General features: G+C 36.3%; 1 protein-coding gene across 1 annotated transcript in view; it reads right to left on the bottom strand.

Moving 5' to 3' along the window:
* LOC150110251 (uncharacterized) overlaps window positions 1-19,865 on the bottom strand; it is a 653,148-nt gene that overhangs the window by 355,618 nt on the left and 277,665 nt on the right. Inside the window, exon 9 of the mRNA XM_090398596.1 lies at window positions 12,359-12,657. Coding sequence (XP_090254722.1) covers window positions 12,359-12,657 — 299 coding nt within the window. The remainder of the gene's footprint in view (window positions 1-12,358; window positions 12,658-19,865) is intronic.

Here is a 19,865-nt window from a genome sequence, read left to right as displayed (position 1 = left end):
GAAAGCCCTAAGCGAGATGTGATCCTGTTGTTGGCTCCTAATTCTATTAGTGAATTTAACTGTGGAAAGTTTCCTTCTGTCTTCTAATATGTGAAGTCCACACTCTTGTTGAGCTTTTAAATTATTTGTGGATGAGACTGCACCTATAATAATAATAACCATAATAATAAAAGTATTGTAGGTTGTAAATATGCAATTCCTGGTCCTCCTGTTTAAAGGTTTTGGGTGAGGCTGGTACAATTACTACTAAATAAAAATCTCTATATTCAAAAGTTTCAAATGGAAAATTCATTTAATGGATTATACACCAAGAAAGGATAAAGGTAAAAGATTAGGAATCTCAAACATTCCTACCTGGATTGTACAGAAAGCATGATGTAGGATTTGTAGATCTGTGGTCTGTGTTTGATGGAAAGAAGGATCTGTGCAATGTTAATGGACTAAGTGGTTTTTTTGGTGTTAGGTATCTAGAGAGAGCTTTGTTCACCGAGCATGCTGAAGTGCAAATTCAGGGAAAATTAAGTAATTAGGGTGGAAGCAGGTGAGTTTGTGTGAAGGCACCCATGAAACAAGTGAGTGTGAGAATGATGAAGTGAGGAATCTAGTCTCTCAAGCAAAAATATTGAACAGGATAGTTAATTCAGGAAGTAAAGGTGAGTAAAGGGATGCTGCAGTTTCTATATACTGATTCCAGAAGTATCAGGAACAAGAGGGAGGAGTTTTTGGCATTAGTTAGTGCAACTTGCCAAAAGTTATAGGCATTAGTGAGACTTGGCTAACAGCAGATGATGTAGTTACAGGGATAGAATGTGAAGGGTTTAGTATTTTCAGAGAAGATAGGATGGAGGGAGTACTGTGGATGAATTGCAGCCAAAAAGAATAGGAAATAGGATGACTATTCATTTGAAGCAGTCTGGTGTGAGAGAGTAAGGTCAGTAAGACAAAATATAAAGTTAGTTGTTGCCAGGGGGTTCCACAGATGATCTGGAAGACAGGCAAATTAGTACAATGAATACAGGTCAAGTGATTATTATGGGGGATCTCAACTATGGAGATATAGACTGGAAGGAAGAGATATCACATGGCAGGAAGGAAATAGAATTTATACACTTACTAAGAGATAATCACTTAAGGCAGCATGTTATGGAGGGGACTAGAGGCAGGAGAGTATTGGACCTGCTCATAGGATCAGAAGAGCTATCCATAACCAAGGTGACCACATTGCCTCCAATTGGTGAAAGTGACCATACAGTCTTCACTTGTAAAACATGAGAAATAATCTGTCAAGAAGGGTTATATGTGGTATACTTAGGAAGAACCTTAAATCTGTGACATAGCATAAAACACTGCAGGATAACGATGTTAGCAGAGTGCATGGGATATAATTAAGGGTCATCTAAAAGAAACAATATTAAATTGTATACCTAAAGTAAGGAGGGTTAATCAGATAGGAGTTAGATGGATGAGTAATATCATTCAGCACAAGCTGCAGAAGAATAGAATGCTGTGGAGGGTATATAAAGAGAAAGGCAACCAGAAAACTCATGAACAGTGCTGGTTACCTTTCTTTTTCAGGAAAAGACAGGTAACCAGCATGGCAAGGAAGGCAAAATCAGATTATAAAAAGAATCTAGCCAAGCAAGCCAAAGAAAATCCCAAACAGTTTTTTTCTTTATGTGGCAAGAGATAAGAGAAAGAAAGACTATGCAAGAGGTGAAAGAAGCAGATAAAATAGTTGAGTTACTGAGTGACCACTTTGCAAGGGTATATCATCCTAATGAAGTTACTGCTTTACCATATGTGACAGATACTGATGTGGGAACAGAGACAGATGAATTAGAGGTTCTTAGGATATTGCAGAATCTGCAAGGGAACTGGCAATGCCTCTGACTAGGCTCTTTAATTTAAGTCTAAGCTCTGGTAGACTTCCATGGGAGTAGAAAGAGGGCAAAATAATTCCCTTGCATAAGTGAAGTTCTAAGCTGCTGTAGCAAATTATAGACCAATCAGTACATCTATTGTGTGTGTGTGTGTGTGTGTGTGTGTGTGTGTGTGTGTGTGTGTGTGTGTGTGTGTGTGTGTGTGTGTGTGTGTGTGTGTGTGGTAAAAGTACTGGAAAAACTGGTCAAAAAGAGAATTCAGGAATGGGTAGATAAAAATATGATACTGTATAAGGGTCAACACAGCTTTGTAGGGAATCAGTCATGCTTTAGTAATTTACTAACTTTTTATAATAGAGTAACAGCTGAATTGGATAAAGGAAATGGTTACACGATGATTTTGCAAATGTGACACTGGTTAAGTGGATGAGAGGGTGGCTGCGCTACAGATATCAAAAAGTGGTATATGGAGAGGCAGAAATCAAGCCAAAAACATGTGATTAGTGGTGTGCCACAAGGTTCAGTGCTGAGACCATTGCTGTTTAATTTGTGCATAAATGATATAGGGAAATAACCTGAAAGGAAATATTTAGTTCTTTGCTGATGATGCGAACTTAGGTAGAGTAATAGTTAATCAAGATGATGTGGAGAGCTTGCAGGATGATTTAAATAGGTTGTCAGTATGGGTAAAAGATAATGGGTATCAGTTTAATCAAGAAATGTAAAGTTATGCATTTTGAGAAAAAACGATTACAAGCCATGTATCATATTGAAGGCACTGTACTGCAGGAAATAGAGTTACTGTACTGCAGGAAAAAGTTTGAGATTTAGGAGTGGTGATAGACAGAGAGCTAAAGTTTAGAGGACATATTGCTAAGGTTGCTAAGGCAGCCCATAAAATTATTTGGCTTTTGAAGAACATAATAACATGTTGAAATAAGGAAGTTGTTATTCCTCTATATATGGCCTTGCTATGGTCACATCTACATTACTGTGCTCAAATCTGGTCCCCTAGGTTTCTTGGAGATGAGGAAGTGGTGGAAAGGATTCAGAGGTGAGTGACCAAGTTGGTGAGTGGCCTGTGGAATGTTCCCTATGAGGATGGATTGAGGGATGTGTGGATTGCAGAAGTTTGCTGATAAGGGAAAAAGAGGGGATATGATAGAAACATTAAGTTGCTTAAAGGGTTTTATAGGATTGATGCAGGGGGAAACTTGGCTAGAGGGACTAGAACAATGGGTCATCACTGGAAGTTGAATAAAGGTGTGGTTAGTAGGGGTGTGAGGACTAGATTTTTTGCTTACAGTGTCGTGAATAAATGGAATGGATTGCCAGAGTCAGTTGTAAGTGCTCTGTCTGTTAATGGGTTCAAGCAGAGTATGATAGACTGTGTGGATAGATTGGATCTCCTGTGATGAGTCTTTTGACTCTATGGAGGTGCCCAAATAATAATAATAATAATAATTTTCATGATACTTCCAAAAGAAAGGTCAAAAGGCCATTATTAAACATTTTTTTTTAAAAACATTTTTCCATTTTCTCATACAATTTATACTTTGTTATATTACTATGCTGGGTCACCATGGAAGAAGTAGACCCAACCCTCCTGCAATGGGAGAGGCCGTCATCCTGTAGTGGGTAGAAAAACAGGCTGATCATCATCATATTACTATGCTTTAATAATTAGATATTGAATAAAATTTGCATGTGAATTCTGTGAATGAAATTAACATAAAAACCCTTCAAACAAGTTAATGAGATGGGGGGGGGGGGAAGAACAATTGATCATTCCTGGAAATTGAGTGAGAATGTAATTAGTAAGGGTAAGGACTAGATTTTTCGCTTGGAGAGTGGTGAATGAATGGGTTGCCCAAGTCAGTTGTATGCTTTTTCTGTGAATGAGCTCACAAAAAGGTATGATATTGTGTAGATAGTCTGAGTCTCCTATAATCAGTCTTTGGACTATATGGAGGTGCCTGTGCTATAAATTATAATAAGATATCTTTTCTTCACAGAAGTCTTCCTATTAATGGCTACCACCTAGATGATTACCATGTAATAATTTTCACTAACTGGAGATAGATTTGATAATACGATATTTACAATAACATCCTCTAATGTAATGATCAAATCTAGAACTCTTGGTCTTGCATACACTGTTTACATACTACCTAAGGTAGGTGCACCTCAGAAGAATCTCTTTTAATAAAAGCCATTGAATAAAAAGGAGTCATATTGTATATCTATATAAAATATCTATAAATTAGAATAATTTTCTTTCTACACACTTAAAAATTTTTATAAGTGATTTAAAAGGAAACAAAGAAACAAACAACAAAAAATTTTCCCTTTTCAGTTCAAATTTCATGTTTTTTTTTCAGTCTAATGGAAAATATCACTAAATTAAATGTCCATTTTTTAACAACAACAACAACAACAAAAAAAAAAGACTTGCAATACATAATTGTAAAATTCTACCATTAAATTTCATTCATCTTTATAATGCTCTAATTGAATTATTTTTTTAAATGCAATCAGTATCTGTGTTAAATAATTCATCTTTATAACACAATTAACATTAAAAAAAAAGACAGAAATAGGTAAACAAAACATTTCATATTTGAAAATCATATTTATAATGCTTTTCAATGTAAAAAGATCAACTTCCTTATAGGAGAAAAAGTTAAATATGAATTATCATTTATCATTAAATCATCCATATTTGGCTTTGAAAAAAATTTCAAGCACTATTATACAGTTTAATTACGGTCAACTCTCACTATATATAGCTAACCACCTAGGGCTTAATGAAATAATTTGTTGTAGGAAAGGCTTGCATGTTGACTTTTATAATAACTGCACTGATGCAATGGGACTTAGGCTAAGACTTTTCTGGTAGTTTATTATAGTTAGTTCACTATATGTGTTTGTTATAGTGAGAGTTGGGTGATAATTTCATGCAAAAAAATGTATAAACTAGCTGTTAGTTAATTCTGCACTTTATATTCACAATTCTGGCATTTGCTATTTACAACAGAATCTTGATACTTGAAAACTTTCTTTTCAAATGATTTGGATCAAGTTATTTAAAGAAAAAAATAAAATGTGTTTCTGTGATTCATTCAACAGATTCTATTGTAAAACTGAAGTTAGCAAACTCTGGTTATAACTTATGACATCTAATTACTCTTTTCATGTTTAAGTTATGCAGTAATTGTATATATGAAAACTAATAAGAGTATTCTAAAAAAAAAAAGTTAAAATTATTTATCCCTTTGTTCAGTGAAAACAACTTTCAAATAACATTTTTATGAATGCCTTAATGACTGAAAAAATAATGGCAAAATTAATCAATGATAAATAGCAAAATATTATATTACTGAACAAATGAAAAAAAAATCAGATATTAAAAATAAGTTACCACAAAATATAAAAGATAAAAAGCAATTATTTGGATATTTTATTCAAAAGAGCATTTTTCTGAAAACTGTAAGTTAATGCATATTCAGTATTTTCATGTGTTTCTTTTTTAATATTAAAAGTCTAAAATGAGCAACTATTTGTTCCTTTTTGTATAATAATATCAGTAATTATAGAGATAAATGTAATTTACAGACACTTTTGTAAGTACTTTAAGAAACTGAATTTTTTCAATATGCAATATGAATGTTTTTACAAGATATGGACAAAAGTCTAGTCTAAAATGATGCGCTCATGCATTTTTAAAAATATATTTGGCACATAAATGCCAGAACTGTGAATAAATTCTCACCCACCTGTTCCTTTCAGCCTCAACTTGTAATACTCCTTTTGCTCAGGGAATCTTCATGTATGTTAAAAGCAGAAGAACAAATGCAGGGATGACATGCACTAACAAAGGACTATCACAGAAAATGACAATGACAACTGTAACTGATAATATTTCATATATAAACCATTTGACTTAACCTTTCTTTAATTTCCCATTATATTTAATACATAACAATCAACCTTAATATTTTTTTTATCATTGAATGAAAGGATAATAGATACATATCATTGTTTCAAAAAAAGAGTAGTAAACAATGTTTGTCATTTAAAACATTCAAAGTTTTGAAAAAAAAAATTAAGTGCTTACAAAACAGCAAGCTTTTTTGAAACTTTCAAAGTTATTATTATTATTAAATAATAAAGTAACACGTAAAAATCACAGTGAAATCTTTAATTAGTAAAAAGACAAAGATTTCACTGTGGTTTTTATGTGTTACTTTATTATTTAATTACTATGCCACAGGTTCCACTAAAAATCAGTATTATTATTATTATTATTATTGTTGTTGTTGTTGATTCCTCATGTATGTATCCCCATGAAGTCAAAGACTCAGTGTGGTAGGCCTGTACTAATCATTATTCACACAATACCCATCATACCCCTCCTTGCACTCACTCTGACAAAGCACTTCAACCACCTCTGGCAACCTGTACCACACAATAACCACCCTCCCAGAAAAATCTAGTACTTACACCCTTACTACCTACATTTGTACATAATTTCCAAAGGTGATCCCTTGTTCTCTCACTTCCTGCCATGTAGTTGGGAAAAAGTCTTCTGTGTCAATCCTATAAAACTCCTTTAATAACTTATATGTTTTTATCATCTCCCCTCTTTCACATCATAATCTTTGTAACTCACAGACCTTGAATCTGTCCTCATAAAGAGTATTGCACAGTCCTGTCACAATCTTAGTCATTCATCTCTGATCCTCCCCACCAGCTCCTCATCCCCAAGAAATCCAGGCAACCAGATCTGTGCACAGTAATCTAGATGTGACCTCATTTACGCCTTATAAAGAGGAATAATAACCTCCCTATCCTTGCTTGTCAGTGTGTTCTACATCATAACCATAGCATAAAATAACTTTCCAAGTAATCTGATGAGCTTTTGGCCACCTATGCAATATGCTGTCTAAACTTGTACTCCCTGTCCACAGACATCCCCCCCCCCCAATCTCTAGACTCATCAGCTTTTTGTAACTCAATTCCATCGATGTAATAAGCAAAGTTTTGAAAAGGATCAAGTGCTTACAACATAAGCCTTTGGCATGAACTTCTTTCAGTATTATTATTACAATGTGACAAAACCAAGGACTCATAGTGGGAGAAAACGCTACTCTAAAATTCTCTGTCTCCACTACTGAATCCACCAACTACACAGAACCACTACTATCATCATCTACACACAATGCCATCTACAACTAGTATTTTTTTATCTATAAATTGTGTGTGTTCTCAAGGCCAATTTGCTTGTATGCAAGATTAAAAACCCGAGTGTGCAGGAGAAAAAAACAAGAGAAATATAAATATTCCTCTTGTGATGATGAGAATCAAACTTAGGCCTTTCCCAACTGAAGAGCACAACATACCAGGGGGCAAATTCTCCATGCTTGCTGCACAAGCTCATTACTTGAGAAAGAAGTAATATTTATTTGTTAATAAATGCATGTATTTATTAAGCATTCCATTTAGACTTTTATTTTTGTAGACAGAAGACATCTTAAGCTTGTGTGGCAATAATTAAGCTTTGCGTTGTGTATCGAAGGCCAATGCTTGTTCATCTAGTCAAAGCTACCTTGGCTTGCTCAGTTGACGGAGTTTCCAGATCCTCACTGCAGCACTGTGATTTCATAGTGCACGCATAGCCATTTCTGCTCCCTTCATGTCGTCTTAAACACAGGCCATATGCAGTCAAAGTAGCGCTAGCCAGTGAGCTTCAGCTAGCCTTTACAAGTGTGCATGTTGCTTGGGAAAATTAAGTTACAACTAACTTTTTATGACGATGTTATCGACCAGTTCATAAAGAAGAACCGTAGGGCAGAATTTGTATTCAAGTAGCTAAATTAAAAAAGATAGAATATCATTTGTAAAATAAATGTTGTATTTGTATGATTAAATGTACATAAATTTCTAAATATATAGAGTATAATATATATTATACTCTATATTTTTTTTTATTATAATTATTATTAATTATAATAAAAATATAATATTAATTATAATATTTTCTATTATAATTAATATTATAATAGAAAATATATATAATTTTAAATGGTCAGTAATTCATTATTCCACTAATCAGACTTCAATCACACCTCTCACTCCCTGAATGATAACAAGAGCAAGCGTGAATTTCAAGCCAGCATTCGCCCCTGCAACATATACCTTTGTTCTTCCAATTGTTCTATGGAAGCACTTATAATGCTACTTAAAAAAATGGAAAACTCAATTAAGAATTTGTGTGTTTTAGGTCATTATTCATCTAGTAGTATTTTATTACCATTTTTAATTTTTCCCTAAAAAAAAATCAGCTGTCTTCTATTCCCATATAGAGAGTAGGCAAGACCATTTAAGACCTATATAACTTTTGGAGACTGAAGGGTGGGGGTGGGGTTTCAATCTCCACTGGCAGCCAATCAGAGATCGCTGGCACAAGACTATCACTAATTATACATGCCGTAGGTGAAGAGAGGCGACTGACAAGTGCTGCCATCTCATGGTCCTTAATCCTAACACTATGTTTATTGTTTGAAAATAGTGTGGGTTCTGCAGTTGATTTTCTTGAGTTTAAGAGATGAAAAACCAGAGTTTTTGGGAGGAAAAAAACCACTTGCCCATGCCAGAGATCGACTAACTCAGGAACTGGTCGAAAAAATGCTTAGTAAAAATTCCTCTAGTTGGCAACTAGAATCAAACTTACAATGCTCTCTTCAGGCAATTTAATGCTATGGAAGGCACATGCCATCTCCTCTGAGTTACACAGGTGCTACACAAAACATAAAAAAATAAGTATTACCGGCATGGAAATCTTCTTAACCTCTAATGAGAAGCAACTATTTTACATAGCTCTCATTCTTGTTAAGCCATTAAAAATTATTATTATTACTAACATCTGACCTCCATGGAGTCAAAAGACTCATTGTGGTAGGCACATGCTGTTACACACAAAGCCTATCAAACCATGCTTTAAACTCATTCAATGTATCTGCATTCACCACAAATCCAGGAAACATGCTCTCACCAACTACTCTTTTCCATATCCTCCTTTTTATAGCTTCCAGGAATGTCCCATTGTTCTACCCCTTATCCTATTGTATGAAAAATTTCCTCCCCATGTAATCACCTGTGTTGTGGCTAGTCATATGCAGACTTTTGTGAGGAAAGGATATATATGGAATTATAAGGCTGGTGATTATGACAAGCTTAGGAGACAGCTTTGAGCTATAACGTGGAATGAGGAGTGGAGTGGTAAGGAAATAAATGCTGCATGGGAACTGACAAAGAAATACATAACAGCATTAATGTATGACTGTATTCTGAAGGCCAAAAGGTTGAATAAGGTAGGTGTAAAATGGATGAATGTGGAACTTAAACATGAAATCTGAAAAAAGAAGGTACTTTGGAGGAAGTACAAGATGAATAATGGTGATAATCAGTCACATAAAGAGTATAAAGAACAAGCCAGGAGAGTGACTCAGTTAGTAAGGAAAACAAAAGTAGAGTATGAACAGAAATTAGCAAACAGGCTAAGAAAAAAACCGTAGAGAGTTTTTTAGATTATGTGGCAAGTAGAAGGAAGAATGATCATGGTAAGATGAAGTTAAAGGAGGAAAGTGGTAGAATGGTAACTGCTGCAGAAGATATTGTTAAGGTATTCAGTGATAAATTTATAATGGTATTTCATCCTGATCAGGGTAGAATCATGAGGAACTTAAGTGTAGAGGGCATAAGAGAGGATGGCTTAATTGTGAGTGAGCAAGAAGTATTTGAGGAAATCAATAAACTTAATGTCAATAAGGCAACAACAGGATTTGATGACATATCACCATGCCTCTTAAGGGAATGTTCCAGGTAATTGGCAGTAGCACTGGCATGCCTGCTTAATAAGAGTCTTACAATAGCACAAGTTCCAAGAGAGTGGAAGGAGGGTAAAATTGTTCCACTGCATAAAGGTGGTGATAAGGCTGTAGCTTCAAATTATAGGCTGGTCTGTATATATCTGGAGTTGTGGTGAAGGTCCTAGAAAGAGAGCGAGAGAGATTGGTGAGAAGTAGGATACAGAAATGGGTTGATAACAGCAGTATTCTCTGTGGTTATCATCATGGGTTTGTTAAGGGAAGATCATGTTTCACTAACTTACTTATGTACTATAACAGGGTCACAAATGCCTTGGACAGGGGAGATGCATATACAGTGGTGTACTTAGAATTTGCAAAGGCTTTTGATAGACTGCCACATGATAAGCTCTTAAATAAACTGACACAAATGAGACTGGATAACAGACTTCTGAGTTGGATCAGTGACTGGCTGTCAGATATGTATCAGAAAGTTGTATATGGGGGTGCAGTATCCCAAAAAAAAAAAAAAATTAACTAGCAGTTTGCTGCAGGGCGTCAGTTTTGGGGCCATTGTTTCTCAATTTGTATGTTAATGATATTAGTTTGGGTTTAACTAATGATATCCAGCTGTTTGCAGATGATACAAAACTATGCAGAGTCAAGTGGATGTTATTGCCTTAGAAGAGGACTTGAATAGATTGCACGATTGGGCAGGTAAGTGTAACTATCAGTTCAATGTTGTAAAGTGTAAGATTTTGAGATTTCTAAGGAACGATGGGATGCAAAGTATACACTTTCTGGGGAAACTTTAACAGAAATTGAGGAGATGAGAGATCTATGAGTGATGATGGACAAAGACCTGAAATGCAGGGGCCACATTTTGCACAAGTTGTGAAGACATCACATCGGATAATGGCAATAATGCAGAGGACCCTGTCATGCAGAAATAGAGAGGTTATGATTCCATTGTATAAGGCCTTGATCAGGAGCCTCATATGGATTATTGTGCTCAGATTTTGTTGCTAGGTTTTCATGGTGGTGATGAGGATATGATGGAAAGGGTCCAGAGAAGATTCACAAAGGTAGTCAGTGGCCTTTGGAATATGGAGTATGAGGACAGATTGAGAGAATGTAAGTTGCAGAGCCTCGTGAATAGGAGGAAGAGGGGGGGGGGGATATGATTGAGACATACAAGCTAGTCAGGGGTTGTTATCAGGTCAACATGGAAAAAATTTTTCATAGAATGGAGGAAGGAAGTAGAACAAGTGGCCATCACTGGAAACTGTATAAGGAGAGTGGGAACAGAGGAGTGAGTAGTAGGTTCTTTGCATAGAGTGTGGTTGGTGATTAGAATGCATTGCCTGATTGTGTTGTAGGTGTAGACACATTGAATGAGTTTAAGGCATGGTTGGATGAGCACTGTGTGCAATAATGCACGTGTGTGTGTGTGTGTGTGTGTGTGTGTGTGTGTGTGTGTGTGTGTGTGTGTGTGTGTGTGTGTGTGTGTGTGTGTGTGTGTGTGTGTGTGTGTGTGTGTGTGTGTGTGTGTCAAATGTTAATAATAATAATAATAATGATATTAACCTGGTAACAATTCTTTACCAACTCAAATGTCTTAATTATATCTCCTCTCTTCCTCCTATTCACAAGGATTTGCAAACTGCATTCTCTCAGTCTTTCTTCATATCCCACATCCCTAAGACCAGTTATCAACTTAATTGGCCTTCTCTGGACCCTTTCCAATATACCCCTCATCACCATGAAAATCTCTGCATCATTGCCATTATCCAATGTCACAATTTAACTTGTGCAGCGTAACCTCTGAGTCTGAAAGGCCTAGCACTGTAGACACACACACTGCTTCCTCTTAATCCAAATCATTAAGTTTTGGTAATTTCATAAATTTTTAATCAGTTTTACAACTTTGCCTTCTTAGTAGCTGCTTATTATCCTTTCTTTTCAAAAATAATTTTTAAAGCCAAGTTGAAGCCATTTTACATTCAATATTTAAATTTTTTTGGGGGGGGGGGTAATATTAAACTACTGAAAATGAATAACTGCTTTTCTTTTCTTTTTCTTTTTTCTTTTGGGTAAAACATACTAAATTAATAAATTTTTTTTCATAAATATTAAAAAAAAATGTAATGAATAGACATAAAGCAAAAGTGAAATGAAATAAGAAATATAATTAATCATTAAGCCGTTTAATCTAATATTCTAAACTTTGATTTACATTTTAAGCAAAATATACAGGAAACATTGATTTCAACAACTTTATTTTCCTAAAAAATTCTATAAATGTACAATGCAAAAAAAAATTAAATAAAAAATAAAATAAAATAAAATAAATAAATAAAAATATTTCAAAGCATTGTCTCACACACACACACACACATTGAATTTCATTCTGAAAAACAGAAATAAATGAAATCTGAATATTAAAAATAAATAAACTGAATTCCTGTATAAATTATAACTTCAGTTATATTCTAAAACATCCCTATAATTATGGAGAGCTGTGCTGAATCTACAGAAATCTACTGAATAACTGTAACAACAATATTCATAATTCATAATTGTTCAACCATTATTATACAGTTATTTCACCTTTTCAGTGCCATCCTTTCCTTTCCTACCATCAAGGGAAATCTCAGATGCTTCTTCCTCTCTTCTATCAAATCTTTCATTATCATGAGGTACAGAAGGTGATTTTGATGTAACATCAGTTGTGATTTGTTTGACTTTCTTTTTCTTCTTCTTTAAAATCTTTTTTTCTGTAATATAACTGGTCTTACAACATATTTCACATATATAGCTACCAGGAGGATTAATGAAGGTGCAGTGTTTACATGTCCATGGTTTTGTTGGTTTTTCTGGAGTCTTATCAAGTTCATCTTCTGTTAAATCTAGAGAAAAAATATGTAAAATACTTTCTAAATATTGAATTAAGTGTTCATATATGAATGCTGATCACCTAACCTTAAAAGAAAGATTGAATTAAGTGGTTTATTATAATAATAGTATAACAGCTTTTCAAAATAAAGTTTGTTTTGTTAATTTTTAAATCTTTTTTTATCTTTTTAGCAGCTGAGGATGGCAAAACTAAGAACTGATTTTAGTTTACAATATTTGTTCTGTGAATCAAGTCCTGAATACGTGGAATTTTCAATTAAGTGGGGTATATGTGAAATTACAGGGCTGATGAGTATGACTAGCTTATAGAAGATTGCTTGGATCAATGCCATGGCATGTGAAACTTCAAGGGGTGGATGTTGATGGTGCATGGGGAAGTAGTAATGGAGTGTTTGAGGGAAGTAATGTCATGTAATGAGCAGAGTCAGGAGAGTAAATCAAGTGGAAGTTAAATGTATGAATATTATCATTAAGCTGGAGCTGCGAAAAAAAAGAAAAAATTATGGAGGGAATTCAAGGAGAAAGGTGATCAACAGGTACATGAACAGTACAATGCACAAAGGCCAAAAGGGTAATCAGTGTGGTAAGAAAGGCAAAACCAGATTATGAAAGGATATTGGCAGTGCAGGCCAAAGATAATCGGGCAGCGAGAGATATGAGAATTTTGCTCGAGACTGTACGGAAGAAGACAGAGAGAGGAAAAATAGTGTGCTTGCTGCCTAGGTATGATAATGATGAGCTGAGCAGAAGAGCGGTGATATTGAATGGCATAATAGCGAGAATGTGTGACAAGAGAGGACTGGTATATGTGGATGCTTGGAGTGCGTTTGAGGAAAGAGAGGAGTTGTATGTGAGAGACCGTTTACATTTGAATGAGGAAGGACGTAGGCATCTGGAGAGATTGCTGTTCTGAACGAGTCAGTGTGTCCTAGGGAGGATGATAGCAGGGGTGGCCTCTTGTGGGAATGGATACTTGGGAGAAGGGAGGCAATGTCAGGTAAGACTGAGCCCAGTGGAGTCTAGAAGGGATAATGCTGGGTATAGAAACAATGGCATTTATATGCTGTATACTAATGCCAGGAGTATCCGGAATAAGGGAGAGGAATTGGTGGCGCAGATAGCATCAGCCTGGCCAAAAATTATTGCGATCACTGAGACGTGGTTGACAGAAGGGGATATAAAAACAGAAATAGAAGTCGCTGGGTATAGCATTTTTCGCCAGGATAGGAGGGGAAAGCGTGGTGGTGGGGTGCTGCTTATGATAAGTGATGACCTATATCCTCTAAGAGTGGAGAATTTGGAAGGAAGTGAGACAAATGATTTTGAGAGCGTATGGTGTGAGGTAGAGGTAGGCAAGACAGGATATTTAGTGGGGTGTTGCTACAGACCCAGGAGCACAGAGGATGGGGACCAGGAGATGTTTAGACAGCTAAGTTTGGCAAGTGCAAGAAGAATGATTGTTATGGGAGATTTTAACTTCAGTAGTATAAATTGGAGAGAGGAAGATGCATGTAACAATAGGGGAATGGAATTTCTAGAATTCTTGAGGGACAAATGTCTTAGGCAACATGTAACAGAGGGAACAAGAGGTTCAAAAATTTTGGATTTGGTTATAGTATCAGAAGAGTTGATAATAACTGAGTTGACGTCTCTCCCACCAGTTGGAGAGAGTGACCATATGGTGTTGACTTGGAAAATGAATAGACATGCAGGAGTATCAAAGAGACGGGAACTTATGTGGAATTATAAGGCAGGTGATTATAATAGTCTTAGACGTCAACTTCGGGAAGTTTCATGGAGGGAGGAATTGGAAGGCCGGGATATCACCAGTGCGTGGGAAATTGTGAAAGAATATTTGTTATCAGCAATGGTAAGTTGTATACCACGAGTGAAGAAGAGGGCGCAATTTAGAGTAAAGTGGATGACAAACAATATTAAACAGGAATTGCATGCGAAAAAGAGGCTATGGAAGAGATATAAGGAGACAGGTGAAGAGATGCATGAGGAATATAAGACACAGGCCAGAAGAGTGACTTGTGTGGTAAGGAAAGCGAAACTGGAATATGAGAGGAGATTGGCCCTAAGATCCAAAGAAAATCCTAGGGAATTTTTTAGCTATGTGGCCAGTAGGAGGAGAAATGACTGTGGAAGAATGATATTGTGGGATAAAAATGGGAATAGAGTGACTGCTCCAGAGGACATAGTGGAATTGTTCAATGAACACTTTATTGGAGTATTTCATCCTAGAGGAGTCAGTTTTAATGCTAGAGGGATAGGACTGGTACGAGGTCTGGAGGTACAGGAGGAGAGTGTGTTTCAGATACTGAGTACTCTGGATGTCAGTAAAGCTGTGGGACTGGATGGTATTTCGCCACGAGTTTTGAGAGAATGTGCTAGGGAATTGATAATACCTTTAACGTGGCTTTTCAATGAAAGTCTGGCTTTGGCAAAGGTGCCCAGGGAATGGAAGGAAGGTAAGATAGTGCCATTGCATAAGGGTGGTAACAGACTGGAAGTGTCTAATTATAGGCCAGTCTGTGTGTCATCAGTAGTTGTTAAGATCTTGGAGAAAGTAGTGAGGGACCGTGTACAGCATTGGGCAGATGAGGGTAATGTTATCTGTGAGAATCAACATGGATTTGTGAAAGGACGCTCTTGTTTTAGCAATATGCTAGCCTTTTATAATAAAGTTACAAGAGCATTAGATGAGGGAAAGGCATATACTGCAATTTTCTTAGACTTGGCGAAGGCATTTGACAGGGTGCCACATGATAAGCTGATATTTAAGTTGCAGCACATGGGTCTGGATGTCAGATTGGTCAACTGGATTCAGGATTGGCTGTCTGATAGGTATCAGAGAGTTGTGTATGGTGGAGCAGTTTCCAGGAGGCAGAGGGTTACAAGTGGGGTCCCACAGGGCTCAGTACTAGGACCTATATTGTTTAACCTTTATATCAATGACATAGCCAGTGGATTGCAGGGGGATATTCAGTTGTTTGCGGATGATGCGAAGCTGGGAAGGATTATTAGTAATAGTGCAGATGTGGTAGCCCTGCAAGAGGATTTAAATAAGCTAGATAGATGGGCAAATGAATGGGGGTGTCAGTTTAATGCAGCAAAATGTAAGGTCTTGAGGTTTGGGAAACATCGATGGGATGCTGCATACTCTATGGGAGGAGTTATACTGGAGGAAGTAGGGGAGACAAGAGATCTGGGGTTGATGATTGATAGAAACCTGAAGTTTAGGGGACATATTGCAAAGGTGGTGAAGGTAACACAGAGGATTGCTGCTATTATGAGAAGGACACTGACCTGCAGAGATAAGAGGGTTATCATTCCGTTGTATAAGTCTCTGATTATACCACACTTGGACTATTGTTCTCAGATTTGGTCCCCAGGATTTGAAGGGGATAAATTAACTGTGGAAAGGATACAAAGACGGATGACAAAGATGGTTTCAGGACTGTACAAGGATAGTTATGAGGATCGGCTGAGAGAATGTGGACTGCAGAGTTTGGTGGATAGAAGAAGGAGAGGTGATATGATTGAGACTTTTAAACTGTTGAGAGGTGGTTACAGGGTTGACACTGGGGAGTTCTTTCGCGTGGTTGATCAGCGGGAAGGAGTGATGACAAGAGGCTATCCCTGGAACTTACGAAAGGAAACTGTGAGCAAGAGGGTAAGGAGTGGTTTCTTTGTGTGGAGGGTGGTTGAGCCGTGGAATGCATTGCCTGATGGAGTGGTGGGAGCGAGAACGGTCAGTGAGTTTAAAGAGTGGTATAATAAACTTTGTGTTTCTCAGGGGAGGACCTCCCCTCGATGAGTCTTGACAGACTTTATGTCTTAGAAAGGACCTCCCTCGATGAGTCTTTTGACTCCTTGGAGGCCTGAATAATAATAATAATAATAATAATAATAATCCCAAATAGTTCTTTCAATATTCTGCAAGTAAAAGGAAGAATGTTTATGGCAAAATTATTTTAATAAATGCCGATAGAAGAGAGATGACTAAATCAGTCAAAATAGTAGGATCACTAAGTTAACACTTTGCAAGAGTATATCATCCAGGTGGAAATATTGCAATAACAAGTGAGGCAAAGGCTTATATAGGAGCTGAGGTAAATGAAAAGGAGGTGCATAGCATACTACAGAACCTTAATGTGAATAAAGATATTGGATTAGATGGTATTCTATCTCGAGGTTTTACATGAAAGTGCTAGGGAATTGTCAGTGCCCTTGACCATATTGTTTAACCTAAGTCTCAGCTCTGGGTTAGCCCCAAGAGGGTGGAAAGAAGGAAAAATAGTTCCATTGCATAAAGGAGGCTTCGAGACTGATGTAGCAAATTACTGACCATCAGCATATCAGGAGTTGTTGTCAAGGTACTGGAAAAGTTGATCAAAAACAAAATACAGTAGTGGATAGAAAGAAATGGGATACTGTATGAAGGGCCACATAGTTTTGTGAAAGGTAGGTCATGCCTTAGCAACTTGCTCACATTTTATAATACAGTGACAGCTGAGTTGGATAAAGGTAATGGGTTTACAGTGATACCGCTGGTCTTTGACAGTGTAGCACATGGAATTCTAATCAATAAACTGCAGCACATGGGAATGGATATAGGATTTGTGAGGTGGATAAGAGGGTGGTTGATGGAGAGATATCAGAGAGTAGTTTATTCAGGAGTAGAGTCCAGAAGGAGGTCTGTGACTAGTGGTGTGCCACAGGAATCTGTTCTTGGGCACTACTGTTTATTTTGTACATTAATGATATAGGAAAGGATCTGAGAGGAACTGTTCAGTTGTTTTCAGATGATTCAAAGCTAGGTAGAGCAATAGTTGGGTAGAGCAAAATTTTAACATAATCATAATTTTAACATCCTATAAAATGACATAAAGAAGAATGGATGTCAGTTTAATGTGGCAAAGTGTAAGGTTATGTATGCATTTTAGGGTGAAAAAGAGTCCTTTGTTTTTTAGATGAAAATATTCCATAGTGAATAATAAATGAAGGCCATTTAGTATGCAGCAGATCAAAATATTTGTTGAAAGCCTTTTAAATCAGTGCGGTTGCTAAATTAATCATTGTAGTGAAAAGAATGCATAACAATGAATAAAGTAGAAATTGATTATATATATTTGTCATCTTTATAACAAGATAAAACAATATGATAAAGTATCATCACATTACAACAAAAATGAAAGTGCTTGTCTAATGAGAGCTTAGCAACTAGAAAAAAAGACTGAAGATGTCAAAAATAGTTTTCTTGAAGAAGTAAAAGTCAATTTGAACTTGCAAGTATTCTTGAATGATAAGAAAAGCTTATGAAGAATTACTGAGAAGAAAAATACACCATGAATTCATAAAGTAAGAAATAGAGCATGACATCATGAGAAATGGGAGATGACATACTGATGAGCAAGTTAGAGATATATTATTATTATTATTATTATTATTATTATTATTATGGGCGACTCCAAGGAGTCCTTAGACTCATCAAGGGAGGCCCTAAACATCATGTCCATCACAACTATTCGACATTCACACAGTATCTATCATACTTTGCCTTGAACTCATTCACTGTCATAGCACCCACAACAGACTCTGGTAGCTTACTCCACTCATTCACCACTATAAAAGTAAAAAACCTAGCTCTAACACCCTTACTAATCACACTCTTGCCCAGCTTCCATGCATATCCCCTAGTCCTCCCACACCAGTCCTATTTTCAAAAATATCCTCTGAATTAATCTTACAAAAACCATTTAGCAATTTGAATGTCTCAGTCATATCTCCCCTGTCATATAATCATATACAGGGAGTTAGGTAAACTTGATGTCGATAAAGCAATATTAAGAGAATGTTCCAGTGAGTTAGCATTAGTTTTGACTTACCTGTTTAACAAGAGTCTTGCTGTTGCAAGACTCTTGTTAAACAGAAGTCTTGCAACAGCATAAGTCCCAAAGAAGTGGAAGGAAGATAAAATTGTTCCACTTCACAAAAGTGGTGATAAAGCTAAGGCTACAAGTTATAGGATAATCTGCATATCTGGAGTTGTAGTTGGAGAGGCTGGTGAAAGCTAGGATACAGAAGTCGGTTGATAATTGCAGTATTCTCTGTGATTGTTCAACATGAGTTTGTTAAAGGGAGGTCATGTTTTACCAAGTTACTTATACTGTAACAAGGTGATGAATGTATTGGACAAGAGAGAGCTGCATATACAATGGTATACTTAGATTTTGCAAAGGCTTTGATAGTGCCCAAAACAAGTTGGTAACTAAATGGACTAGTGAGTTGGATAGGTGACTGGCTGTCTTGTTATCAGCAAATTGAGTATGATGATATGGTATCCCAGAAGAGCAAAGTCACTAAGAGTCAGTTTTGGAACACTGTTGTTGTTTAAGGTTAAGGTTACAGGATGATCTGTATATCTGGAGTTATAGCGAATTAAGGGAATGTTCAAGGGAGTTACTAATGATACTTGGATGGGTTTAACTGGATGTGGTCAACTATTTGCATATGATGCAAAACTAAGAGAATGGTGATTAGTATAGATTTGGCCTCCTAGTTTTCGTGGCAATGAGGAAATATTAGAAAGGGTACAGAGAAAACTGATTAAGAGAATGCAACTTAAAGAATCTCATGAATAGGAGGAGAGAGGATATGATTAAGACATTTGTGCTGGTAAGGGATTGTTACCATGTAAATGCAGAAGGAATTTTTCATATCATAAAATAGGAGGGATGGGTGGAACAAGGGGCCATCCCTTGATATTGTATAAGGAAGGTGTGAGCAAGAGCATAAGGAGCAGTTTCTTTGCATGGAGAGTGGTTGGTGAGTGAATTGCACTGTGTGATGGTTTGGTGAATACTGACGCATTCAATGAATTAAAACATGGTTTGATGGGCTTTGTGTGTAACAGTATGTACCTCCCATTATGAGTCTTTTGACTCCCTGGAGGTCTGGTGTTAATAATAATAATAAGAAGAAGAATGTGAGGGAAAAGAGGAAAAAAATGTTTTTTTACTTTTATAAGAAATTAAATGTACGGTGCGTATTTATTACCATGATCCTATCCTAATTTACGCTCATACGTAGACCTACACATCGAACTGTGTAAGTATTTGGAACTGAAATCCTACAGAATAGGTTGGTTACTCCTTATTCCTGGAGGTATCCTATCTGTAGATGCATGTATTCG

This window comes from Typopeltis vanoorti, chromosome 1 (assembly GCF_054136105.1).
Source record: "Typopeltis vanoorti isolate ZY-2024b chromosome 1, IOZ_Tvanoo_1.0, whole genome shotgun sequence".
Lineage (NCBI taxonomy): Eukaryota > Metazoa > Arthropoda > Arachnida > Uropygi > Thelyphonidae > Typopeltis > Typopeltis vanoorti.
Note: the sequence above shows the minus strand (reverse complement) of the source record. Positions and strands in the feature narration are given on the sequence as shown.